Genomic DNA, 26,591 nt, shown 5'->3' with positions numbered 1-26,591 from the left:
TCCAGAGATTTCTAACTGGTTATTATGTAAATTTACCTTTGTTATTTCAATTAGCAATTTGTGGGGAGTACTAGTACTATGATCCCAAAGGTTCAGTTTTCTGTATGTTACTTGGTCAAGGGTATTGATTCTTTCTTGCCAGACATAAAGTGTTAAAGCTACAAAGGATGGTTTGAAATCACCTTATCCAATGGTATCCCAATTGGTGCACTGTCAGAATTTTTCAAGGTGCTTAAAAGAATACTCATTCCTTACTAGGTCTTAATTTGGTGGCTGAGGATTGGGAATCTGCATTTTAATAAGCATCCTAGTGTCCTGATTTTGGTGGTAGAGGACCAAAATTTGAAATTATCATTTGGTTAGGAGACCTTGCTAACTTTTCAGAGTTAATTTTAGATTTTTATCATGTTCAGTCTTTTCCTTTTAAAACTAATTGAATCTCAAGATGACTTTATAGCAGGAGGCAAATATTACAATCACAATTATGTTCTGCAACAGGAAATAAGTTCTAAATGAATCTTAACATTTTCCTTGACACACTACTATGTTTAAGTGTATTAAAGATGTCATTGAAAGGTGCAGGGGAGAAGAATGAACTTGATTTGGCGGGTGGGTGTTCATGGTACTATTATCCGCAACTGTCTGCACTGATCGACAGCACCCACATTACCTCTCCACAGGCACTGTACTCAGTTGCAGCAGATTTAAGTGTATGGCATTTTTCACTGAATATTTGAAACTGTTTTAGTTAATAGTATTAATTGTGCATAGACCAACTTGCAGCCACTGTTTCAAAGTGCTTAATGGGTAATAAACCAAAAGGTTCTATGGACCTCTACTTAGAACAAACGTGGGTCAACCTCTGCCATGTTGCTTAGGTATTATGTATTTTGAGTAGGGCAAGTGTTAGTTCAGAGAAGGAATCTTCCCCATATTATAGATAAATAGTGAAACTCAGGAAGGTGAAATGCCCAAGGTCAGTTAGCTGGAAGGAGCTGAGCCAGAATTGGAGCTCAGATCTCCAGGGTGCTTGTTCCCTGCTCTTTCTACCATACCAAACTGCCCTTTTTGCAGAGTTTCTATCTAATGAGAAACACTTGGTATTATGGCTGGTAGAGCTGCTATAATCTATATTTATATTGCAAAGAGCACTGAAGCAAGGAATTCTACTCAGTATTTTCTTTGGAAAACCAAACATGCTTTATTTCATTTTTTTCACAATTTATTTAAACATCTCACATATACAAAATAGGTACAATTTAATTTTTCTGCTTGTCCAAGAAACAAGACTTCTTTGGAACCGTGGGAGAGGATGAAAATGAGACTAGCAAAGAACAAATGCTGGATTTAAAGAGGAGGACAATGTTGGGCAAACGGTCCACTTACTTTGTGGGAATAAGATGTAAAGTACTGATGTTAAGTCAGATGAAAAAAATACACAATACAGCTCAATACTCAGCAGAGGAGTATTTCTCCTCAAATTCTCCTAGCACCATCAACATTCTTCAAGTATCTGAAATACTGTTAATTAGCACCTTTGTATTTTGAACAAAAAAAACAGAAATACCTCAGCTCATCTCTGGTCAGCACCTCACGGTGTGGATCACACTCACAGGAAAGTGTTTTGAGGTAGTTTAAACCTTTGGAAGTTTGGGTTTTAAACTTCCCTCCGTGGAAGATATTCAAAAGCCACAAGTGGTGCAAATGTTCATGGTTTTTATTTTTCAATTTTTATTTTGGTTTTCTTACAAAGGTTGACATTTTCCACAACAGGTGTAAGAGTGTTGAAAAAAAAAATTCCAAATCTTTTGGAGAGGGGGAGAGGGAGGGGGAATGAATTAAATCGTATTGCACAATGCTCTGATCAATCCTTCTCCTCTTTTGCCCACAATTTAAGCAAGTAGATGTGCAGAAGAAATGGAAGGATTCAGCTTTCAGTTAGGAAAGAAGAAAAAGAAATGGCCAAGAGAAATTTTTCAGATTTCCTTTTTCTTTAATTTAGGTTGAGTTCGTTTATTTGAAACAGACTGGGCCAATGTTCAATCTGATTTCTTGGTCAGCGCCACCGATGTCCAAAGGTGCAATATCAAGGATAGGCAGGCGAGATGGCTTGTTTGTTTTATACTCAATGACTGTCTTCTCCCATTCATTTGTCTTTTTCTGTTTAAAAAAGAGAAGACAAGAATGTACATAAAGCAGCACTGTTATGGAATCTAATAATTTTGTATCATATTATATAATTAGATATATTATATACAATTATATAGGATATAATTATATAGAACACATATTTATATAGAAATATATGATATATCAGATATTATTCATATATAATTATCTTATTATGCATGCATGCTAAGTTGCTTCAGTCATGTCCAACTCTTTGCAACCCTGTGGACCGTAGCCCTCCAGGCTCCTCTAGGTAAGAATATTAGAGTGGGTTGCCATGCCCTCCTCCAGGGGAATCTTCCCGACCCAGGGATCAAACCCACATCTCTTATGTCTCCTGCAAAGGCAAGTGGGTTCTTTACCAGTAGCGCCACCTGGGAAGCCCATTATGTACTATATTATAAATTACAGCCTGGGCCTTTTAACCTCAAGTAATTGTAAGTTATGGCTTTACATCATCATTTAAAAAACATGTTAAAAGAAAAATAATACATGGAACATAGTATATATTTCAGTATTTCAGAGAATTTCAGAAGGCAATTTCTGATAAGAATACTCTGGATTTACCATCTGAAGTTAAACAAATATATTTATGAGAGAAAAATAAGTTAGGTCTCTCATTCCTCTGTTCATTTAATGGTCTAAGCTCTACTAGCCCACTTCCCAAATAAATATTACTCCCATATTCCACTATTACTTACAGAGCAGCCATCTACAAGAACAGTGTAAGTGAATCTGCTGTTGCCCTCGGCAACAAGTTCGACATCATTGGATCCTTGCAGAATGACAGCCTTTTTCAGGTTGCCTGTTTCCTCATCCATGTATGCAATGCTGTTCTTGCAATGGTAGGTGATGTTCTGAGAGGCATGGTTGGCCAGCAGGCGCATGAAGGCCAGTTGGGTAGCCATTTCCTTGGTGGTTACTCCTTCAACATTATATTCAAACTACAGAGAATAAGATGGGAATTCCAGTTAAATGAAGAAGGACACACATACTAAGAGTCAAATTAAAAAAAAAAAAAAGTCTGGTATAGAGAAGAATAATGGACTCAAGTATGAACCTGTACTTTTAAAGGAGACTCAATTCACTTGTCTTTGAAGCAGTAGCTACCTAGAAGGAACATAGGAACTACCATGCTGAGGCAAGTCATCTCAAAAAGGGACCTGTTTCAGATAAAGCTTCTCTTCCCCTACATATATGTTTCTTTTTAAAAATAAGAGAGCAAGAAGGTAGAGGTTTAGAGACCCCTTTATATTCCACCAATAGAGTTAATGAAAACTATTAATTAGAAATTCAGAAAAGCTCACATCTTGAAAACATATGTTCATGGATACCGGGCTAGATGATGGCTTGTACTCCTTCACACTATGTGACGTTGTCACTTTCTCCAGTGACTATCAGTTAAGTCATATTTGAATAATAACTTTTGGATTGTATGGACATGTCCAATCAATCTATCTGTAATATGCAATCCAGGAAGTAACAGAACCCCAAAACAGAGCAGATTCTTTTAAAAAGCCCATTTTGGTAAAAGGCTAAAATGAGGATAATTAAAAAGCAAATAGTGCTAGATAGTATTTAGTAGGAAAGGAATGTTTGTAAAATTCCTTACCTGGGTACCACCATTGATAGTTTCTCCTACCCAGACATGCTTCTTGGCCTTGGAATTTCTGTACCAGTTCTTGACTGGGATCTCTTCAGGTTGAGCCCGGATGCAGGTTTCGCCAGTAGAGAAATCACAGTATACTTTGATAGCATCCATAGTACATCCTTGGTTAGGGTCAATCCAGTAGTAACCTTAAGAAAAAAAAAAAGACCTAGATCATAAAACCTCTAATTGAGTGAGAGGAGCATAGGTTCTAATAATTACTTTCTAATAATTACTAGTCAGAGATTCTGATTCCCAAAAGTAACATTTTTGATCATACTGTTATATTGTCTACTCCACATTATCAGGAAGAGGGTGACTATTTTCAAAATTCAACAGTTCTTCTTCTCCTCTCCATGAAAATCGAAATCAGGGTATGTATTTCCATGAAAAAGGCAGAAACACGTATCAAGACAATCTTGAAAATGGGTGCTGGTTGGAAAAAGAAAATACTTTACTAACTGGGTAGGATTTCACATAATGCCATTTTGACTCAAATACCCTTTCATTCTAACTATCAGTGGGAGATGACTTTGAAAGGCCTAACTTGTGAGAAGGGTCATTCTGACTGGATATCTCAACCTACCACTGCTCCATTCCGGGTGGCTGAGTCTCAGGTCTCGGCATGTGCGAGCTGGGTTCTTCCTAGAGCCTTCTGGAGTAAGAAGGGTCTCAATCTGGTTGTTGAGCGATTTCAGAGTAGCATCAACTTCATAATCCTTGGGTCTGAGAGAAGTTGGTGAGCGAGGCTGGTCAGCCCTGTAGAAGTCTCCATCAAAACCAAAATCGTAACCACCACCGCTTGGGCCAGGAGGTCCAGGAGGGCCGGGGGGACCAGGAGGGCCCTGCAAAGGTGGAAGGGAGAAATAAAGAGGCTCTGGATTTGGTCACGGTGAGAGACAACAACGATAACAGGTTTTCCATGGAGAGTCACACAAAAGCATGCCCTAACAAGTAAAACAGAATCAAATTCATGTAATAACAACTTGCTCCAAGGCATCCTTGCAGGGATGGGCTTAAAGAGTTCATGAGGTACAGATAATTTTTATATATGTTAGAAAGCAGGGAAATGGGGGGGCTACTTTAATGTGTTGTTATCACTGTCTTGTATGCTTAGTCGCTCAGTCGTTTCCAACTCTTTGCAACCACGTGGGCTGTAGCTCATCAGGCTCCTCTGTCCAGGGAATTCTCCAGGCAAGAATACTGGAGTGGGTTGTCATTTCCTCCTCCAGGGGATCTTCCCAACTCAGGGATCGAACCTAGGTCTCCTGCATGGCAGGAGGATTCTTTACCGTCTGAGCCACCAAGGAAGCCCTTCACTGTCTTGGTGTGGTCTAAGGAAGATATTCCCATAGGTCAGTGATGCCCTTTATTATCTCCCCAAAGCATACTTACAGCAGGACCTTGGCTACCCTGAGAGCCACGAATGCCAGCAGGTCCGACTGCACCAGGCTGTCCAGTGCGACCGTCTTTGCCAGCAGGGCCAGAAGGACCGGCAGGGCCCTAGGGAAGAAGGACACCAAGTTTGTGTGCGCCAGTGAACACCCCGCAAGGGAGGAGCCGGCTGGGGCTCACTGTCTGCCATAGGCTCTTTTCAGAGAGAAACATCTCTTAGATTTACCTACCCTAGGACCGGCGGGGCCCACAGCACCAGGAGCACCTTGATCGCCATGATGACCCTTCAAAGAGAGAACAGGAAAATCACACTTTCAGAACATGTGTCGAGGAACAGATTTTAAAAAACTGAACAGAAAGTTTTAGTTTCAATGGACTCTGGATTGAGAAAATTAAAAATGTAAAATGGGCCTCTTTTCTTTCATTATGTCTATTCAATTATTTTTTTTTTCTACAAGCTATTTCACAGTGCAGTATTAGTCATTCCTCTAATTATATTTATTTAAGTGGGGCTGAAGGACATTGTTGCCTGGGAGATCTTAGTATATGTACATTTCTATCTCCTCTAACCCTCAACTTTCCATGTTGGGATGAAATAGCATTATCTCTGAGCTATGGAGTTGGTCAGAGAACAGGAAATGAATACGATGTAGGACATTTTAGAACAGTAGCAGTGAAATTCAGAGGAAGTTCATTCTTGGCTGAAGGGCTTTAAGATCTGTAGAGATATAAGCTGTTTCTCCATACTGTACTTACAGCAAGACCCGGGAGACCTTGCAACCCATTGTGTCCCTTTAAGCCGGGAAGACCTCTGGGCCCCTTATCACCAGGCTCCCCCTTGTCTCCCCGGATACCTTGTGGGCCCTGCGAAGGAAAAGGAGGACAGACAGGACATTTACCTTTAAAAAACAACACTCAGTTCTTCACAAGTATTGTTCAGTCTATTTACAAACATAGTTCAATATGGGAAAGGTCTAAAAGCCAGGTGGGGGATAGTCCCACCTCTTTCCTTAATCTTCTTTAGTTGAGCTCTCTCTTAAGTGGCTAATCTTTGTGATTGAAAGTCAAAGTGTTAGTCACTCAGTCGTGTCCGACTCTTTGCGACCCCATGGACTGTAGCCCACCAGGCTCCTCCGTCCATGGAATTCTCCAGGCACGAATACTGGAGTGGGTTGCCATTCCCTTCTCCAGGGGATCTTCCCCGACCTAGGGATTGAACCCAGGTCTCCTGCAATGCAGGCGGATTCTTTACCCTCTGGGCCACTGAGGAAGTCCAATCTTTGTGATTATTTAATACCAATAAGAAGAGATTTGAAATACAAGAGATTAAAAGCTGTCTGTAGCAACTCTCAACATGGACTAACTTAAAAAATATATATATATATAGTCTATGTATTATTTGTTTTCTTAATGGACAGTCTAGACTGATCCTCCCTAAACACTGTGCAGAAACCACCTCCATGTACATACACTGGGACCTCTTGGGCCAACGGCACCAGCAGGACCAACAGCACCGGCAGGGCCCTGCGAATCAGAAAGGAAAAACCCCACTTAGCAGCCAAGCCCAAGGTCCTCCTCCCCAGGCCCCCACAGTTCCCAAGCGTGGGGAGGCTGGGGGTGAAGCCCGATAAGGACGACAGCATTAAGGGACTGGTGTTGGTGCACTTACAGGCTCACCACGGTTTCCGTGTTTCCCGGTGGGACCCACGGGGCCTTGAGGACCGGGAGCGCCGGCAGTCCCAACAGGACCTGCGTTACCGGGGTAACCACGCTCCCCCTATGGAAGGCAAACATGAAGCTCAGCATCAGTCTGGCGTGTACTGCAGTCCCCTTTGAGGTCCCAGAACAATGACGAGGCATACTGACCTTGTGTCCGGGTTGACCATCGCGGCCTGGGGGGCCATCATTTCCAGGGTTGCCCTGTGAAGACATCACACGGTTAAGGCACTTAGGGAGACTGTAGCCCACCGGCTCCTTACAGCTGGGCTACCTGCCTTCATTACTCCCAGTGCCCACTAGAGAACCTGCTTTCAGCCTGTTCAAAAACAGGAACAAGAAACCTGCAAACCTAGATTTTTTTCTTAGAGGTGTTACTAGTCTTTCGGCCACCTTCAAGTATGCTACTTAAAGACTCATTCTCCAGCCCAAGTTATCTCTAGTATTTTCAGTCCTGAGAGTGGTTAGTACAACTAGACTTCAGCTCAGGCTACAACACTGCACACAATGACATACTGCTAAGTTAGATTTTACAAACCAAACGTTGGACTCACGTCACGACCAGCTTCACCAGGAGCACCATTGACGCCAGGATTACCCACATTACCAGGGGGACCACGGGCCCCAGGTGGGCCTGCAATGCCGAGAGGGCCAGGTTCACCCTAAAGAGGCAGAGGAGACAAAATGCCTTTTGTTGGATGGAAGGCTAGTCTCACTCTCCCAAAGCAGTCCTCATCAGGGGACTCCAGTTTTAAGAGAGAAGGTAAATGGAAAGTGAGGGGGCCACCTAATGGTAAGAAGTCATTAGGGTCATCCTCACCCTCCTGCTATGCACTGAGATGGTCCGTTGTATGTACTCTGGGGAAGTTCTATACAAAGTGAGCCTCATTTCATCTGATACTCCAGATAAAATGAATTCAAGGTGAGAGCGTTTATAGAGATTAGATGGTTCCTAGTTACTGTCACATACTAGGCTTAATGGAATGATTCAGAACTTGCAGGGTTTCATTCTTGCTCCAGGATAAATGATGCTAGCATTTCATACCTCAAAGGAGTAAATGCAATTAGAGCTTATATTGTTGTTAAGCATGTAAAAAAGAACAAAAATTGTTCTGCATAATGTTAAGCTGTGTCTTTATAACATGTGTCTAAGGGAGGTAGTATTAAAGCTTCTCAAATAAGTGACATGTGATCTGTATAAAGAAATGCCATGAATAAAAAATCTTAAGTGGAGTTATTCAGTGATCAATCTGTCACAGTTGAAGTGGCAGCTTTTAGCATCTTTTATGATGTTAATGAGGATAAGAATGGTGTCAAACACTCACCACAGACCCAGCGACACCCGGTAGACCACGTTCACCTCGAGAGCCTGGGAGACCCAGAAAGCCAGGAGCGCCAAGAAGACCTTGTGGACCTGGGGTGCCAGGAGGTCCCTAAGCAACAGTAAAAATACTGAGTGTTACTGCAAGACCCTACGGGGTAACACAGGTTGGTTTGAGATTCTGAGAATGGGTTTATCCTTAGTGTAGAAAAAGGCTGCACGCGTGCAAAGTCGCTTCAGTCATGTCCTGACTCTTTGTGACCCCATGGACTCTAGCCCACCAGGCTCCTCTATCCATGGGATTCTCCAGGCAAGAATACTGGAGTGGGCTGCCATGCTCTCCTCCAGGGGATCTTCCCAACCCAGGGATTGAACCCATGTCTTGTAAGTCTCCTGCATATTGGTAGGTAGGTTCTTTACCCCTAGTGCCACCTGGGAAACCCAGAAAAAAGGCTAGTGACCTCCTATTAGTAGGACATATCTTTGGCTGTCTTTTCTCTAGTGATGACAATTAGTTTCCATTTTGGCATGTATATTTCTTTGTACCTGGTTTCTCCTTGAGACCAGTGGAATGACATTTAAAAACACGTGGTTGGGATTAATGAAGCCATCATGGAGTGAGGGAATACAGTCATAGAATTTATGCTGGGAAGCAAAATTTTTGACCTTGGCCTCTAACTGAAACAGGTCTGGTAAAATCACATTTCAGAGGTGGCAATAATACTGCACACTGCATGTTTAAAAAAACTGGTAGCTTACTGAGATTGATTAATTTACAGTAGGATGACCACAGCGATCGAATTTTGCTTTAATCCCAGTACCAGTAAGGTACCGTCAACAGCTTAAAGGGCTAAATTGATAAGACAGCGAGTTCACTCACTTATTATCATCTCTACCCAGGGTCTTCTGAGTATCTACTGAAGCCCTGACACCTCAGTATCTGTTGGATAGATTTCTTGGCTCAACTGAGCTCTACTTGAGAACCAGCAATACTCATCAACAAATATATGCCACGTGAAGAATTGTATATGGGACTTGTTTTAATTCAACACAAGGTATTAAGAAAGAAGAGTCTGAAATCACTTACAGCAGTACCAGGCTCTCCAGAGGGACCCTTCTCACCAGCAAAGCCAGGAGGGCCAGAGGCACCTGTCTCTCCACTTCGACCAACTGGACCTTGGTCACCGCGAGGCCCACGAAGCCCTTCTTTACCAGCAGGACCAGGGGGGCCAGGGGGGCCAGAGATACCCTGTGAGCAAATGTATGAGGTCACTTACCTTCTGTTAATCATCATGGAGCAGGGAGAGAGCAGCTGAGGTTTTAAATATTAAGATGTCAACAATTTGAAGCCACAAAATAATATCCTGGTCAGTTTGGAGAAGTGTTTAGACCTTTCAACAATCTTTCTTGTAGAAAGAAGCAATTTTCATCTTCCTCTCCTGAGGCTATAACAAGCTGAACAACTGAGGCAGAGGGTATGGCAAATATCTGTGAGGAAAAGCAATGCTGTACCATAGTTGCCAGCATATTGGAATCAGAGCTATGCCGAGTTGTAACAGTTAGTTGTAAATGAATGGGACTGTGGGTTTTGGAGGACTCCACTCGTTTCTTCTCGAAGAAAGCCAGTACAGGCATTTTGTTCATAATTGAGGAATCACATATGCTCTCAACTAGGTTTAATTAAATGCCTACAGGGAATGAAGATTTTCCTGTTATGAACCTGTGAAAGGATTCCAAGAAATCAACATCTCTGCTATTTTTTTTCCCCTGAAACATTAACCAGAAGACTTAATCCTTGGTAATTAATTAAATTCTCTTGAGTCCTGACAGGAGAGTCTGGATCAAAATTAAATTAGAGGCCAAACCACCTTTAAATTCAGGAACAATTATACTTTAACAATGGAGGCAGAATGTTGGCCATAAAGGGTAATTAGATATAGAAATAACTGATAAGTGACTAAAACTGTCTTGATTTCTATTTTAAACAGAGACCATGCCCCTAAAAGGGGCAAGGGGCCTTGTGTTCATATGAATAAAAGCCTCTTAAACTGATATTAGAAAATATAATTTCTGATGATTTTGCCTTAATGATTCAGAACAACTGATTTCAGATTAGGAAAGTAATAGCAAAATACTAGTAGCATGTTTCTCCATAGAGAGTTTCTTAACAGTTTCCTACTAGAGGCTAGGGGTTTTGGCTAGAGTAAATAAATGAAGACATGTTTGGGAAGTGATTTACTCACAGAGGGTCCAGGGGGACCAGTCCGTCCAGCAGCACCAGGAAAACCAGTAGCCCCCTAAAAGCCAAGCACATTAAAATTCCACAGTCAGCACCAACTCCAGGAATCTGGGTAAGAAGGAAATTTCTCCTTTGGAAACTCCTCAATACATGTGACCAAGGATGGACCAAACAGTAGGTAGTGACAGCCCTGGAGAGGGTATTATTTTAACCAGGACCCCAAAGACCCTCCATCTCCACACATCTTCCTGAGCACCACGGTCCAGACTGCAATGCACGTGTTTTGCACTGAGGCTCTGATAGTTCTTTCTGAAATGCTATCATATTACATGGTGGTTACAAAGGCAAGACACTATACTATTATTATACATCAACGGGTATCTATTAGTAACTCTTAACCACCTGGCTGGGTGCTAGGGGAATGGACAGGGAGTGAGTCATTTTGTGTTCAGAGGAAGGTACAATGAAAGACAAGCGTATTAACTGCTGTCCAATGAGAGGAGGGAGGAGTCAGTGGAGTTCATTCCTAGGGAGCTCTGGGTCTCTAGGGAGTCGATACCCAGGGAAGGGACTTGGTCAGGCAGAAGAGGGCTGTATCAATAGAAGGATAAAAGGTACCAAAGAAATATTTCACCCATTTCACAATGAAACTACCTGGGTTTAACCTTGTGATTACTACCTCAAGTGAAGTGGTAAGAATATACAGTGCATTGAGTTTCAGCTGGAATTTAAGTTAACATTCCAAGAACATGACCCTTAACTTCAGTATCAGAATTTCTCCAAATAGAGTTAGCTTGAGCCTCAAGACTCTCCTTATTATAGTCCAAATTACCAAAACTTTCCAAACTCTCCAGTTGGCCCTAAGAGCTTCTGAAGAAAGAAAAACGATACAAATCCACTCTAAGTACTCACAGGGGGCCCTCCATCACCACGACTTCCAGCAGGACCAGGTGGGCCATTTGGACCCTACATGGAAACAAAGAAAGATGGGGTCAAATCACAAAACAATCTTTATAAATGTTACTCTTTTCTTCAAATGGATTATTTCCATGTCTATTAGAAGCAAATCTAGAGATTATCTGTGTTACATAAAATTCCCACTTTGGTATTACCACCATTAGGGGGTTATCCAATAAATGAGATAAAACGATATTTATGATACTTTTATAATATGTAAGGTGGGTACACAAGTGTTAACTCATTTTACAAATCATCTTTTATCTGATATGTTCCCTGATGTGCAGGAGGCACTTGATTGATTTATGTTGTTACAAGATTTCATGGGTAACTGCACAGGCTGCGTTGACCACTTGTGGATTCAACTTACAGATGGACCAGCAGCTCCAACGGGGCCTGTGGGACCGACAGGACCATTTTCACCCTTGGGTCCTTTGGTTCCTCTCTCTCCTTTAGCACCAGCTTGACCAGCAGCGCCCTGTTGGAAACGAACAGTTACAGTTTAGGTGTTCCAACTCACTCTACTTGTTCACTTGGGGTGGTTCCGGATTAACTTTCATCACGTGATACTCACAGCAGGACCAGCAAATCCATTGGGGCCAGCGGGACCAACCTCACCACGTTCACCCTAGGTGGGAGAAGGGATTGCAAAGTGGCTTAGCAAACCTCAGATGCATCGGTGTCTAAAAGTTACGAGTGTCCAAAGTGATCCAGGTTTCTACTTACAGGGCTACCGCGAGGACCAGCAGGGCCAGCAGGGCCAGCGGGACCAGCTTCACCCTACAAGGGGGCCAAAAATGAGCGCATCAGTGCACCTCACACAGATGCTTAAAGAGGTAGGAGGGAAAGGAAACAGGTAGACAGTGGGTTCTTGTCAGAGTTCACAGTTGCATCCAAAGAGGTGACGAATCCACGTCTCACAGATAGAAATGAAATGGACTCTTACTCTGCCTAACGTTGTATTCATTTTGGAGGTTGAAGGGGTATTGGTCATACTCTTGTAGAAATATTATAAATCAGAAATATTATAAATCATCTATAAATTAGATGGACACGAGGCTGATCTACTTGCTGCAATTTGCACAATACAATAAATAATGTCTATTTTAAGTGGACCGTTCGATGTGAAATGGGAACACATGTACTTTATTGATTTTTTTTTCCCCCACAGTTGAAGGTTTCAGCAAAGCTCAGTACATTAGGAAAAGACTTTCAAACAAAAGATAGGGATTAAAGTATAGCTCAGATCCTGGGCACATGTATAGAGAAAGAAGAGAACTTTAACCACATAGCATTTGTTCCCTGCTGCCCCATACTAACAGGTATGTTTTTAAATAGATGGGCTTTATACCAAGGCATAAAAATGAATTGCTGGGGCCCTGTGGGGCCAGGGCAGCAGGGAATTTTAGATATTGCTATCAGTCAGAGAGTTGCAAGTCGGTGAAAATGCATGCTTACCCGGTCCCCATTGGCTCCAGCAGGGCCAGGAGCACCAACAGCGCCAGGAGCACCCTAGAGCCCAAAAGAGAAGCCTTGTTAATAACACCCCATGCCGTCAGAAGTGGCACGCAGCCTTTCCCCTTGCTGTGTTCATTCAGTGGTGGAACACTTTCACTGGACACTCGGGACAGACATCAAGAAAGCCTCTGATGCATTTCAGATCTAATTATCAAGACGTTAGGAGCCACTCCCAGGAGGAGAGTTACCGCAGTGGAGAAGGTCATGGAAATGTCTAGGTTATGGCCAGATTAGGAACTGCAGAGATCTGAACTCTCTGCTCTTTTAAAATTCCCTGGAGGGTAGCAAACGACTAGCCTTGTTAAGGAGTGTTAGGACTGTGTGATTCAGAGGAAGGACTCTGATGAATGTGTCACAGGGAGCTCCCAGCACTGAGGGAGAGGCGAGAAGAACCAAAGTGGCTTACGGCCTGGAAAAGCCATGATGCCGGTAATCTCGAGTAGGGTTATTATACCTCCATGGGGCTATCACTGGCACCTCCAGCCATTAACAGTTAATCTTGGGGCTGCTCTTGAATGATAAATTCAAGAGGATATGGCTTCTTAAAATGTAAGAGTTACTGCTTTTTTCTAAAGCCTTATGATAGTTGAAACAATAATTTAATGTTCTGTTAAACCTAGAGATTTGGGATGGTAGTTTGTACTCGGAACAGTTAAAACTAAGGAAGGTAGAAAATTCAGGCCATAATTTTCAAGGGAGTAAGTCCTCTTTTGAATTTTCTTTTGGAACATGTAAAATGATGTGATTAGCCAGGAAAGAGTGGAATACCCTTTTACTAACCTTGAATCCCTCTTTTGTCAGTTCAGTTTTGGAAAGCTTTTCAACTCAAATGGAGTGAAATGTTTTTTTAAAAAAAAACAATATAAGTGCTACTCACACGAGCACCATCTCTGCCAGGGCTACCAACGTCACCTCTGAGACCAGTTTCACCCTAAAAGTATAAAGCAAAAGCAACTTTTTATTTCCCAACCAAACTTTTGAATCAAAATTGAAGTTGTTTTTTTTTCCCTACAGAAGATCCTATTATACCTTTATTCATTTAAGATCTTTAGTAATGTTTTGATTTCCTACCATCTTCTAAAAAATCGAATGGAAATACTCATTTGATAGAAATATCAAAGGAAAAAAATAACAGCAAAAAAATAATTCAAGTCCCTTTCCAGATTAGTGTTAAATATTCTTTACTAATTTCCATGCACCCTCCTGAAGCATAATCAAGCGAGGTACAAACTCGTGTGGACAGAATTATAAGGCAACGTCACAATGGGCTTCGGCGGCCGATCCCTCTTATGGCATAACTAATGCGGCAGCGTGGCTGACAGCTGTTCAGTATAGCTTCCTCCCATTAATTAGGGCCGGCGGAGGCATTATTGTTAGTGGCATTAAAATGAGCCTCATGTATTACTCAACACCATCTGTTTGCGTGAAATTCCATGGTAGCAAGGAATTTTGCCAGATTAGTGAGTTTAGCACCACGTAGGTGCTAGGTGGCAGAGGGAAATGTATACAGATAGACATCAAAATGCTACCAGATCATCTGCCAAGAATGGTTAAAAAAAAAGGTTAACCTTGTGCAGCCTTGTTTGCTAGAGTTCATCAACAGTAGGCATGAAGGCCCAACGCCGAGACCGTACCTTTTCTCCCTTGCCTCCAGGAATGCCGGCCGCACCCCTCTCTCCTGGGAGTCCACTAGGACCAGATGGACCAGCAGTGCCTGGAGCGCCAACCACGCCAGGTTCGCCCTTGAACCAAACACATGCGAAATCAGTTATTTCTGTGGTGAAAAGAAGAAAGTGGAGAGACGAACTCTTGAAGGGTTCCAATTTATACATTTAATGGATAGCATTCTCGCCTGCTTAGAGAGACACAAAGGAGGCCTGCCGAAAAAGGGAGGCTGTAAGTGAGGGAGATGCTGTTAATGACCCCAGGACTGAAGAGAAGTGGGTGGTGGGAATGGGTACCCGCCAAGGTTTCTATAACCTGCTCTTAAAGAAAGGCAGGCCTGCAGGAGAAGAGGACAATGGGAAGCAGAAAGTGAAGAATGTGTGCCCACAAACATTTTTCAAGGTTAAGTCTCTTAGCCTAGACAGGAAATGTGGAAAGAGACCTCATCAACCAGGGAGATGTTTACATTTTAATCTTCTTAAGAGTGGGGACTATAGCTTCCATTTTTCTATAAAACCTTACAATTCCATGTACTTAAAACCTGTTGACTGGCTTCCGAGATAAAACCCTTTGAAAGTACTTTCTCAGAGAACCAATATTTCCATTCTTCCTTCCTCTCGCCCTCTTAGCTTATTGTTATTTTTTCCAATATCCTTCCATATACCAAAATAGCTTTTTATAGTGACTCTTTACCCCTTAAGGGTAAGAATCAGAAGTAGTATAAATTGCCTTCTCTTTACTGTGGTTGAAGTAATCTGCTTTTCAGAAATGTATAATTCCATCTATTTTAAGATCTAAATCACAGGTTCTATTTTGAAACACAAGTTTTCAGGTTTAGGTTTTGGAGATGAAAGTACTATCCAGTTAGTTTTTATCATCATAAATTCTCATTAAAATTTAATTACTTTTTGAAATTTTCCTCTAGGATGTTTGGAAAGTAAAAGTTCATTCTCTAAAAATTGTGTCCAGATATATATATATGGTGTTTCTAGATTAAGACAAAAGTATGAATAGTATGATGAGAAAAGAGTAAAAACCCATACTAATTCATTAATGTGTATAGAACACTAGGGTTTTGCTTCCTTTGGAATAATTTGGGTCTACTAGAATCAGACTGTTATTTACTGAGGTGGAAATCATTACAGAACTGAAAGTAAATTTTAAAAATCCGAGAAATAATTCATTTACTATTGTAAAGGATTTTACTTATTCTGCAGCATGCTGGGTCAAACCAGCAGCATAGGATAATCACATTTTACCTTGTTCCCATCAGGCCCTGGGGGTCCAGAAGGACCTCGGCTTCCAATAGGCCCAGCAGGTCCAGCAGCGCCACTTTCCCCTGGGGGCCCACGCTCGCCCTGTGGGAAGGAATCAGAAGTGTTGTGATGTTCATCATTTTCTGAGACATCATGTTATACATCAGAGTTCATGCTTGTTTAGCTTCTGAATCCCAGCTCCCCATTTACAAGCAAATTACAATTACTTTCCCATAATTTCTCTACTAGTAAAACAAAGGGATGGATGAGATAATCTCTAGGGTCTTATTCAGTTCTAGTGGTCTACGGCTACAACGTCACAATCTGTTGCCTCTAGAGTATAATCTTCAACTTTGAGAATTCATTTCCTCTTTTTGGTCTTTTTCTGTGATATTGATAAATCCATAGGTAAAAAGAGATGCCAGTTATACACAGTATTCAAAGGGAAAGATTGTATCATTTTCAGTGAAAAGCAATACCAAGTGTAAATAAGATTGTATATCCTCATATCTATGCTCTCTTTTTACAGTTGCACACAGTAGGGATGTAACAGGTATAATATATATATATATGTGTGTGTGTGTGTGTGTATATATAAAAACAGAATATATATATGAAGTGTGTATATTTGTATATATGTCTATTTATTTTTCTACCTACCTAAATATGTCCCAGTTTGCATGTAAATATCACTACAACCTAGCACTCTATGGTTCAGAATATTTAACATGTAAGCCCACACTGTAACTGTCTCAAAGACCCTTGTTACGATTTGGTTCTACGGTCCTGAAGAAGTGAAGCTGCTCAGTGGCCTGTGACTCTCTGCAGTGCTATGGACAGTAGCTTAGCAGGCTCCTCTGTTCATGGAAGTTTCCAGGCAAGAGGACTGGAGTGGCTTGCCATTTCATTCTCCAGGGGATCGTCCCCATGGTCCTCTGTCACTACATTTGTGTGGGCATCCCAGCTCTATGGTAACCAGCCACATAACAGGATACTTTAGGTGCCAACCAATCGTTCCAGTTATTCTAATGACCACAGACAAATTATATCAATTTATTTAATTTTTTAAATAAGAGTAGGCTCATGATTTCAGATTTTAGACTTTGAGCACCAACAGGCATGGCAAAAATTAACTTTAAATCTTAATAGGATATTACTTTTCCTTACTTCAGGTGAAGCCACTCTCATATAAATATATCTCACATGTCTGTATAAGTCACTGAATATAATACATATATTAGTTCATTTATGTTTTTTATACCTTGTGGATTTTTAATAAGAAATATGAGCAATTAGATACAAAAGTCTATTATCAATTTAGAAATCGACTTGACTACATAAGAGTATCAGAAATTTGTTGTTACAAGGTCATCAGTAGTTTTTAGAAGAAAGCATTATTTGTCTTAAAAATATTGCCAGGAGTTTATGAAAGTAATACTTACTCTTGCACCAGCAGGGCCAGGGAGACCAAATTCACCAGGGATACCCTAGGCAAAACATGGGAATAAATTATGACATTTACATATTTTCTCTAGATCCACTTATGTTTATGATGTTTAGAAAATTTTTGAAAGAGTAAAATAAAGCCAAATGGGCTCTACCTCCATGAGTGTATAAGTATACAGGCTGTTAGGAACAAGAAAACTCAGTGGTGTATGGAAAGATTAAAAAAAAAAGTGAGAATTTCACTGATATAAAAGATAGATCTCCCCTAGAACCTGGTAGCAGAAAATTTTAGTTTCTCATTATTTAGTGTATTGCTTTTTTAAAGGTGACAAAAGACTCTTTTCCTTTGATAATATAATAAATAATGATGATGAACAGTATCAGACATTGCCTATTTTTAGTTATATAACAGACTGCTCTCTTAATAGAAACAATCATATTCTGCCCATTACCTAGTTAATTGTATACCCAAGTGTATCTCCTTTATTACTGACCAGCTGTCTCCTTAATGTGCCCCACTGTTGACAAAGGAGAGCAGGCCACAGAATGTAACTGAATTGAAGCACATTCATCACAATTATAGATAAAATGACTCAGAACTCATGCCCTGATTGTGAATAGCGGTGTCATGTCTGAATGCCAAGAAAAACATTAAAAGCAATTTTTCAGGGCCTACTTTGATGGAAAATCAGTGCATTTACTTCTTTTCTATGGAGAGGGAAATAATCTGTATTTTAACATTACCAAGAACAATACAAAAAAGTAAGGCTATTAAATGGACTGTTCATGATATATTTCACTTCCATAATGTGATGTTTCATTCAATCCTTAAAACAAAGTAATTTGAATGAAAATGAGTAACTTGGCTCATTCTCTCCAACAGTACCAACATACGTGGAACACTATCATTAACATATGAAATATGAAGTTTCCTTTTATATAATCATAATTGCACTACAGTAGGATATTAAACAGAGAAAAGGTCCCAAGTTTAGGCGAATTTATGATCACTTGTTTTACTCACCCTTTCTCCTGGTTTGCCAGCTTCACCAGCTGTGCCTGCAGGGCCAGGCAGACCCTAGATGGAAAACATACAAACCTCAATCTTTATGACTATATTTGGGGGATTTTCTAATAATTGGTTTTGGGGGGAACTATCTAGTATCAACATGATCACTAACCACTGTGTGTTATGAAGGGATTACAGAAAAGTTTGCCTTGAAACACATGTACCCTTCTTTGCTTCAGTTCTTTTTAAAAATTTTTAATTGGAGAATAGCTGCTTTGCAACGTTGTGTTGGTTCCTGCCGATGCTGTGAAACAGCTATAAGTATACATAAGTCTCCCCCTCCTTGAGCCACCCTGCCTCTCCCACCCCAGTCCCACCCCTCTGGGTCATGACAGGGCACCAGGCTGGGTCCCTGTGACACACAGCAGCTTCTCACTCTCTGTCGAGTCGCTTCAGCTCTGAAATCATGCTCTGTGTGGTGGGGGACAGTGGTACCATGATTTACACTTGGAGAGCCTGACCAAAGTAATCATACGGACCCCTGGTCTGTACGTTTTGGCTGACTCACCTGGAAGCCTGGAGGACCAGCAGGACCTTGTTCACCTTTTCCACCTTGGACACCCTGAAAGCGATAGGAGAGGTTACATAGAGGCACATGCCACACTTGCTTTCTAGCTACATACGTTTCAGACTGGAGAACAGAAATGGCCATTGCTGTGGGACTAGATTCATTTTCAGGCAGCACAGGACAAGAGTGGGCGAATACTCACCTGTGGTCCAGGGGGTCCCTGAGCGCCATTGTTGCCGTCAGGACCCGGAGCACCCTAAAATGTTTAGCAGAAAGTCTCCATGTTAGTCAGTCACTCATGAGTCAGACAATGCAAGGTTCCCTCAAGCACGTGTGACTTCCAGAAAACAAAGCTTGACATTTTAGCATGAATTAAATATATTGTGGGTCCCCATCCGAGGCCAAATACTGCCTACTGACTTTCTGATATGGCTTACGGGAAATCCATGGATGAAGGGCAACTTATGAAGGCCAGAGAATGCTACTAGCATATTCATAGCTTTTTAATCACAAAATGAATTAAATAAAAGCCAAAAGCATCCATAAATATTTTTGACTTAATATACATTCTGATTTGTTCCACAGCTCACTGCCTTCTAAGTGTGGTTAAAGAGAAAAGACATTTTTTGATTGTAAAAGGAACCTTGGGGGTACCATCGTAGAAAGAAAGTGATGGAATGATATGCAATGGCCTCAAAGATGTGTTGTTCAGTTGTTCAGGCATGTCCGGCTCTTCGTGACCCCATGGACTGCAGCGCACCAGGCCTCCCTGTCCTTCACTATCTCCTGGAGCTTGCTCAAACCCATGTCCATTGAGTCAGTGATGCCATCCAACCATCTCATCCTTTGTCGCCCCCTTCTCCTCCTGCCCTCAATCTGTCCCAGCATCAGGGTCTTTTCCAATGAGTGTACCCTACGTGAATAAATACCACATGGGTAGAGAGACATAGAAATGAGCACCTACCCGAGCGCCAGCAAGACCAGCATGACCTTTTTCACCAGCTTTGCCAGGATCACCCTATAATAAACATTTAAAAAACACACATTTAATGTCAAATTAACCATGACAATTCTGAAATATGAATATCTTATTTTTTTTTTAGCTTCCTCATCCTTGAATGCTGTTATCTAAGGCATGACCCATCATTGTGCAGCTCTAGATTACAGTAAGGTCCACCTGTGTCCACAGAAGTACGCAACTCAGGATGTGAGTTTTCACAGTGACATACTGGAGAGGTCAACTTTTAATGTGGTAAGTGGTAAATTGCAGTTCTCTTGTGTTGAAAGGGACCCCCTGAGGTAGAGGGGCCTGGTGCCAGAGAGAAATGAGAGTGTTGATGAAATGTGATGCAAAAAAGTGCTGAGGGAGAGGAGGAGGTGGTGGTTCTTACAGTGGGGCCTTTGGGTCCAGGGAATCCAATGTTGCCAGGCTCTCCTCTTGCTCCAGCTGGGCCAATGGGTCCAGGTCGGCCATCAATTCCAGGGAGACCCTGAAACCAGAGTTTATTTAATGTTTGCTCAGCATCCACAGGATCTCACAACCTCAAGCTTGCGATTCTGCCATGGGATGAAACAGAATCATTTTCTGAATGCATAGAACTTCTAGAAAATGTCAGTAAGTTATGAATCCATTTTCCTTTTCTGAATAGGATGTCAGTACACACGCACGCAAGTGAATCTCATATGTATACTAATTCCCCCCTTCTCCTCTCTTTTCCAAACCTTAATCACTCTCTTCAATTTTCCCTGCCCTGTTTTTCTTTTTCCTTTTGCTCCTGTGCTCATTTGGACTCTGTAATTACAATATTACTTTGCATTCCCAGATATATGTGTGGCTGATACTTATTTTCAGTATAAACATCTTCATGTGTAAATAAGCTACAAAATAGACTTGATAAGGGTGCAGTAAGTGTCCTTGAAAATATAAGTGATACTTACCACGGGACCTTCTTTACCAGCTGGGCCAATATTTCCAGGGGAACCTGGGAAACCCTGTAAAACAAATGAGGATGTCTTCCTATTGGCACTTTCACACATATACTCAATGTTCCAATGAATTGAAATGTCACAAAAGCACTTTTCTCCCAATTTTTGTTTGTTGCCTTAGGGCAAAAATTAGGGATATTAGCCCTAGCCAGGAGGTATGAAAAAGCTCTGAAAACTTTCTTCATTCTATTTTTAATGCCTCTCCTTTTATTGAATTTTAGTGCAACTGACCCATTTAAAGATACCTCAAGAAACTTTTGAACAACACTGTATGGGCAAAAGGTATATGTTTTTCTATCTTGTAACAGAAAAACAAATACATTTAGTAAGCAGTTTTCAAAGTGGATTTTTTTTTATTGCTATGTTTGGTGTCTTTATTACTTATTTACGGTACAATTACAGTTGATACCCATCCATAAGAGATAATGGAGGCAAAAAATTACTCTATTGCTATGGATTAGAGTGTCTATGGCTCTAAAGGTCATTTCTCCATGGCTAGTGTGATGCTGAATACATTATAGCACTTTGTGATTGCTAGAAAAATGACTCACTTATGAATCTAATAAACTGATAATGTATAGTCCTAATACATTTCGTGAACACCTTATATAAAACTCACAAATTGAGATAAAAGATTCATGCTGATAGGAGAACCAACCTAATTTGGATATATTAAAATAAATCTATTCTTCCAAAAACCTCACAGCCATTGTATCAAGTAATAAATAGTACATTTATGAACTAACTAAATTTGTCAAAATATCTACTGGGCTTTGATAAAGTTAAATTAAAAAGAGAATTGTCAGCAAGTTTACTAACAAATTAACTTTTGATTTTTTTTTTATTGTTGTCTTCAAATATTAATCATCCCTTTAAAAAAGGAAATAGTGCCAGGTGTGACTTTCTCAGAATCAATCTGAAACTTACTCGGGGTCCCATGAGGCCAGGCTCTCCAGGGCGACCAGAATCTCCATTGGGACCTCGCACACCAGCAGGGCCAGTTGCACCACGGCTACCAGCAGGGCCCTATTGAAAAGAAGAGGGCAGGGAGGTTGTTAAAGCCAATGTCATACCCACCACCAGAGGCATCACGTTCCTTTCCAGGGTGTGAGTAATGGACAGCTTACCATGACACCAGCTCTGCCGTCAGCTCCGGGTAGACCACGGGAGCCAGGATTTCCCTGTAAGAAAGTACACAGAACACAGAAGAAAATCAGAAAATTCTCCCATCAGGTAGAGCAGAATTTATTGAAACATGGCACGCATGCAAGAAACCTTGATGCCCTTCAGCAGGGGATACAATAACAAACCAAGCCAAATATCTTCCTCCAAACCCCAAAGGAATGTGTGGGAGAAGCATTCTGCAAAAGTAGGTCAACCCTGTTTCCAGACCAATTTTATAACATATCAAATTGAGAGTCAGTGATTTAAGACAGCAGATGGAAAGCAGATGCCTCCTTCATCTAGAAAATGCGCTTGGTAATTCTAACCAATTCCCAATGAAGGAGTGCCTCTGGCATGTCTGGGTGTCAAGAGCATTTGGAACCTACCCTCAGCCCAGGAGGCCCTGGGGGGCCAGCGGGTCCAATTTCTCCAGTGGAGCCTCTCTTTCCTTCTTCGCCACTGGGACCAGGAGGACCTGGCTGCCCAACAGCGCCCTATTTAACAACAACAACAAAAAGGAAACGCAGGAAAATAAAATTTGTCTTTATATCCAGCTAGAGAAAAAGCAACAACTTAAAAAAGGGAGAAGTATTACTCTTTGGATTGAAAAAGCAGTAATCCCATAAAACTGTGACCACAGAGCTACTCACAGGCTCGCCCTTGTTGCCGCTCTCTCCTTTCGAACCAGCTGGGCCAGGCTCACCCTAGGGTCCAATACAAAACAGTGGTCAAGTGACAGACATCTGTCACAGTTCTCTGGGGGACAAACATCAGGGGCTGTTTATGAGTCAGGGTAACGCGAGCTTTAGTCCTCTATGAAATACGCTCAGTTCCCATGTAAGCGACCTACAGGGGAATGGTGTTGGAAGGATGCGTCTGGTACAACAGAGGTGTGCCTCCCTGACCTCTGGGTGATGTTCCAGGATAGGAGGAGGGGTGTGTGTGTGGAGGGGGGCAGAGTATACACACAGGTGCCTGAACTTATAGAAAGAATACAAACTACAAATGCTAGTGAAGAAAGAGAATGATTAGATGGCGAGAGGAAGTCTAGACGGGGATGAACTGAGGGTAGGGGCGGCATTGTAGAATGAGGGGACCATTCAACGACCACTTACAACAAGTCCTCTGGCTCCAGTAGCACCAGCAGCGCCGACAGGGCCAGGAATACCCCGGGGTCCAGGGAGGCCGGGAGCCCCAGCAACACCGGGCAGGCCCTGGGGAAGAAAGGCAGCAAGGTCCGTCACGAGACAATGAGAGGCAGCGCCCATTAAACACGCTGAAAGCCACAGCAGCGTATTGCAGCCATATACTCACAGCAGCACCCTTCGCACCAGGAAGCCCGTTGGCTCCGGGGTTGCCCTGTGAGGAAAAGGAAGGGAGAAGGATATGGTTCATAGGAGTATTTCTGTTCTTCTATGGTCCTGCCTTCACCCTTTTCGTTCCCTTCCTCCTGCTCGGTAAGATTAACGACAATGTCTACTTACAGGAGGTCCAACAGGGCCAGAAAGGCCTGGAAGACCCACTTCACCACGGGGACCCGCGGGACCAGCAGGGCCAGGGTTACCAACAGGTCCAAGTTCACCCTAAAACAGGAATAGACACCAAGGCATCAGTCAGCAAAAAAAATGAGACAGCATATCTCTGGTTTTAGGTCACCAAGTTTTAGGACATTTCTTCAGAACTGCAATAATTTCCCTTACGTGGTCTGGTACCACAGATAATCCCAAGAACAGAGGAGCCTGGCAGGCTACAGTCCTTGGGGTCGTGAAGAGTTGGGACACAGCTGAGCGACTGAGCATGCGCCACAGTTCTGGGTTTGCATTCCTATTTTCCTGGCCTGCTGTGACCATCTTGATTGCCACTGCTATCTTCATCTATGTCTGTCTCTCTTGGTAGAGACTCTGGTTCTCAACTAGGCAGTGCCAGGTCGTCTGAGAGAGTAGGCCAGAGGAGCCTCATGGAGTCAGTTTCCATGCTACCATCTTTGTCTATGCCCAGCGTGCTCAGCTACAGAGACACAGTCTATTTCAGGTTTAGAGAGAGAAAACCCGCTGTTCTGTATCCGGTTTGAGGGAGGGAGTAATCAAGCTGCTGTTCTGTAACTGGCTACCTGCAAACATAGTCCCTTTCTTTCACATGACGATAAAAAAGTTTTCAAGTGGTGACACTGGTCACCAGCGTTCTTACCTTGGGGCCAGGAGCACCTGGGAAGCCTGGAGGGCCAGCAGACCCAATGGGACCCTGAAATCACAGGAGAAGGTGGTAAGAAGTTTCCTCCCAGGAAATTCATAAGAGTAACAGAAGACTGAAGTGGCTTAGAGTGGTGTGGTCACATTTAATGTTGGCCAAGAGAAAACTGACAGCTAGTCTGTCATCACTGGTATATTATCAGAGGGAAGACATTCCAGGAATCCCAGGTGAGGTAGATTTTATTTTGTATATCAATTACAAGCCTGGAGGATAGCAGTTCTTATAAACAGACCCTTCAGAGAACATTTGGTAAGGTGTCTGAAATGGCGTTATTTCACAAGGAATTAATAAAGAAGACAGCTCCATCCCACACTCCCAATCCTTCCAAATTCTTCAGTCACAACTTACAGCAGGGCCCACAGGACCCACGCTTCCATCACTTCCACGGGCACCCTATGAAGAAAAGAGAGAAAAAAAGTCAAGTGCAAAGTTAAATGGCATATATTAGACGCTTTTAAAAAAGAATGAAAAAGAACCAAACTGGAAGCACTCACAGCGGGGCCAGGGGCACCAACACGTCCTCTCTCACCAGGGAGACCACGGGCTCCCTAGAAGCAGAAACATTTCCAGTGAGATCCAGAATTGCTAATTCAAGAAAAAGTCACAGGCATCATTTGCCTTTTTCCAATTTCTAACATGTTCAAGAATCCACTGGAAATAAATAGGTCTTGTTCTAATTCCAACTAAAAGGTAATGGATTTCAATTAACTAGGCAGAAGGCTATTAGAAAAATATCAAAGAATACAATGCCAAGGGAAATGGTAATTAGCAACAACATTAAAGAAGTTCCAGCTTGCAAAGAGGGTACGCATTTTGTATTTACAGTAAAGTAACCAATACTTACCGTTTGACCTGGAGTTCCATTTTCACCAGGGGCACCAGGTTCACCCTACATGGAGAAGAAGGATTGAGTTTTTATTCATTATACATATCAATTACTTTTTTCTGATTAATTTTTACACTGTCACTTCAGTTTCAACCACTCATGTATTTTGTAACATTTCTTACATAGACTGTTTCTCAATTATGCCAATCACATAAGTTTTAAAAATTTATAAAATATGGGTTTTTATTTAGATAATATAAGATACCACAGTATTAGGGAAATGTGGTTGAGTGTTAGTTACCCTTTCCCCAATTTTCCCCTTAGATTTTGGATATCATTTAGATGAGGCTTATATATTAGGAAAATAACACAAAAAGAGACAATAGGATAAATTGCTTGCAACATATTTACTCTCTTTAAAGTTATTTTGTACATAATATTTTTACTTTTATAAAATATGCATGAAAATTTGAAGCTTCCTAATATTTTATAGAGCTGTATTATTTCCAATCTACGTTCTTGAGTAAAAACCATGGTGGTGGTGGTAATTTAACACAAAGGCACGTGAAAAGGACCTTTCCTTCAAGATGATCTAATTTAGATATAGAAGAAACCTGGTCTGCGAGACCATTTAAAATGCTTCATTTCTAGGATTTTTATCTGAAGTGTACTCTTTGTGAGTAAGCCCCAGAGTGGGAGTCAGGAGTTCTAGCCTGTGCCCTTCTACTAGATGTGTGACTTTGGGCAAGTCACTCACTCTCTTTAAGCCTCAGTTTCCCTCATCTGCAAAACGAGAGCGTCTCCAAGGCTCCTTGCAGCCCCAGCATTTGATGATGCTGTGATTAGTAGTCTGAGCTATTATCTTAGGCTCTAGGGAGGGGAAGTTTGACCTTATCCATTTGTGTGGCAGCTGCAAAGCTAGCACATATTCTCCATATTCATGTTCATTTCTGGTCCCACTAGTATTCGTTACTCATTAATTTGTAATTACGTTGGTATTCACTTTAATATCACATTATCTCCTTAATAGGAGAGAGAACATTTTATAGTTGAAAATGCTGTCAGAGAAGAGCCCAGCCAAGAGATAACACACTTCTGAGACTTTAATTACCTAATTAAAATTTTTTTGAGTGTGCACAGATAAATCACAGGAAAGAGGTTGAAAAGTGTATTGTGACATGAATGTACCTATCTAATTAGTGCATGGCAAAGGGGAATTTACAGTTTAAAATAACATAGTGTTCTAATATCTGATTATATGTTTATTTACTTTTATTTTGGCTACAGAGAGCAACTGAAATTACAGGAGGAAAGGAAATGGAGGAAGAAACTATTGACATTATTTTATCTCAATCGTTCAATAGGTATTAAATTAAATGAATATTATTAATAATTGGCCTTTTGTTACAGAATCCCATAGTCCGGACCATTGAGGGACTTAAAGAATTGAGGAGGAAA

General features: G+C 41.6%; 1 protein-coding gene across 2 annotated transcripts in view; it reads right to left on the bottom strand.

Moving 5' to 3' along the window:
* Positions 1 to 1,699: 1,699 nt before the first annotated feature.
* COL1A2 (collagen type I alpha 2 chain) overlaps positions 1,700 to 26,591 on the bottom strand; it is a 36,729-nt gene continuing 11,837 nt past the window's right edge. Inside the window, exons 13-52 of one of the 2 annotated variants that reach the window (XM_043462618.1) lie at positions 25,152 to 25,196; positions 24,802 to 24,855; positions 24,656 to 24,700; positions 24,245 to 24,298; positions 23,542 to 23,640; positions 23,372 to 23,416; positions 23,173 to 23,271; positions 22,708 to 22,761; positions 22,444 to 22,551; positions 22,021 to 22,074; positions 21,821 to 21,919; positions 20,846 to 20,899; positions 20,299 to 20,397; positions 19,872 to 19,925; positions 19,110 to 19,163; positions 18,908 to 18,961; positions 18,355 to 18,408; positions 17,327 to 17,371; positions 15,888 to 15,986; positions 14,598 to 14,705; positions 13,841 to 13,894; positions 12,904 to 12,957; positions 12,172 to 12,225; positions 12,020 to 12,073; positions 11,816 to 11,923; positions 11,401 to 11,454; positions 10,493 to 10,546; positions 9,337 to 9,498; positions 8,254 to 8,361; positions 7,483 to 7,590; positions 7,079 to 7,132; positions 6,882 to 6,989; positions 6,683 to 6,736; positions 5,969 to 6,076; positions 5,443 to 5,496; positions 5,213 to 5,320; positions 4,404 to 4,662; positions 3,782 to 3,966; positions 2,871 to 3,113; positions 1,700 to 2,160 (exon numbers count right to left, since the gene is read on the bottom strand). In XM_043462618.1, the coding sequence (XP_043318553.1) occupies positions 2,014 to 2,160; positions 2,871 to 3,113; positions 3,782 to 3,966; positions 4,404 to 4,662; positions 5,213 to 5,320; positions 5,443 to 5,496; positions 5,969 to 6,076; positions 6,683 to 6,736; positions 6,882 to 6,989; positions 7,079 to 7,132; positions 7,483 to 7,590; positions 8,254 to 8,361; positions 9,337 to 9,498; positions 10,493 to 10,546; positions 11,401 to 11,454; positions 11,816 to 11,923; positions 12,020 to 12,073; positions 12,172 to 12,225; positions 12,904 to 12,957; positions 13,841 to 13,894; positions 14,598 to 14,705; positions 15,888 to 15,986; positions 17,327 to 17,371; positions 18,355 to 18,408; positions 18,908 to 18,961; positions 19,110 to 19,163; positions 19,872 to 19,925; positions 20,299 to 20,397; positions 20,846 to 20,899; positions 21,821 to 21,919; positions 22,021 to 22,074; positions 22,444 to 22,551; positions 22,708 to 22,761; positions 23,173 to 23,271; positions 23,372 to 23,416; positions 23,542 to 23,640; positions 24,245 to 24,298; positions 24,656 to 24,700; positions 24,802 to 24,855; positions 25,152 to 25,196 (3,507 nt within the window). In that variant the 3' untranslated portion in view covers positions 1,700 to 2,013. The remainder of the gene's footprint in view (positions 2,161 to 2,870; positions 3,114 to 3,781; positions 3,967 to 4,403; positions 4,663 to 5,212; positions 5,321 to 5,442; positions 5,497 to 5,968; positions 6,077 to 6,682; positions 6,737 to 6,881; positions 6,990 to 7,078; positions 7,133 to 7,482; positions 7,591 to 8,253; positions 8,362 to 9,336; positions 9,499 to 10,492; positions 10,547 to 11,400; positions 11,455 to 11,815; positions 11,924 to 12,019; positions 12,074 to 12,171; positions 12,226 to 12,903; positions 12,958 to 13,840; positions 13,895 to 14,597; positions 14,706 to 15,887; positions 15,987 to 17,326; positions 17,372 to 18,354; positions 18,409 to 18,907; positions 18,962 to 19,109; positions 19,164 to 19,871; positions 19,926 to 20,298; positions 20,398 to 20,845; positions 20,900 to 21,820; positions 21,920 to 22,020; positions 22,075 to 22,443; positions 22,552 to 22,707; positions 22,762 to 23,172; positions 23,272 to 23,371; positions 23,417 to 23,541; positions 23,641 to 24,244; positions 24,299 to 24,655; positions 24,701 to 24,801; positions 24,856 to 25,151; positions 25,197 to 26,591) is intronic. The other variant, XM_043462619.1, reaches the window with a different exon arrangement.

Source organism: Cervus canadensis, chromosome 3 (assembly GCF_019320065.1).
Source record: "Cervus canadensis isolate Bull #8, Minnesota chromosome 3, ASM1932006v1, whole genome shotgun sequence".
NCBI classification, from domain to species: Eukaryota; Metazoa; Chordata; class Mammalia; order Artiodactyla; family Cervidae; genus Cervus; species Cervus canadensis.
Note: the sequence above shows the minus strand (reverse complement) of the source record. Positions and strands in the feature narration are given on the sequence as shown.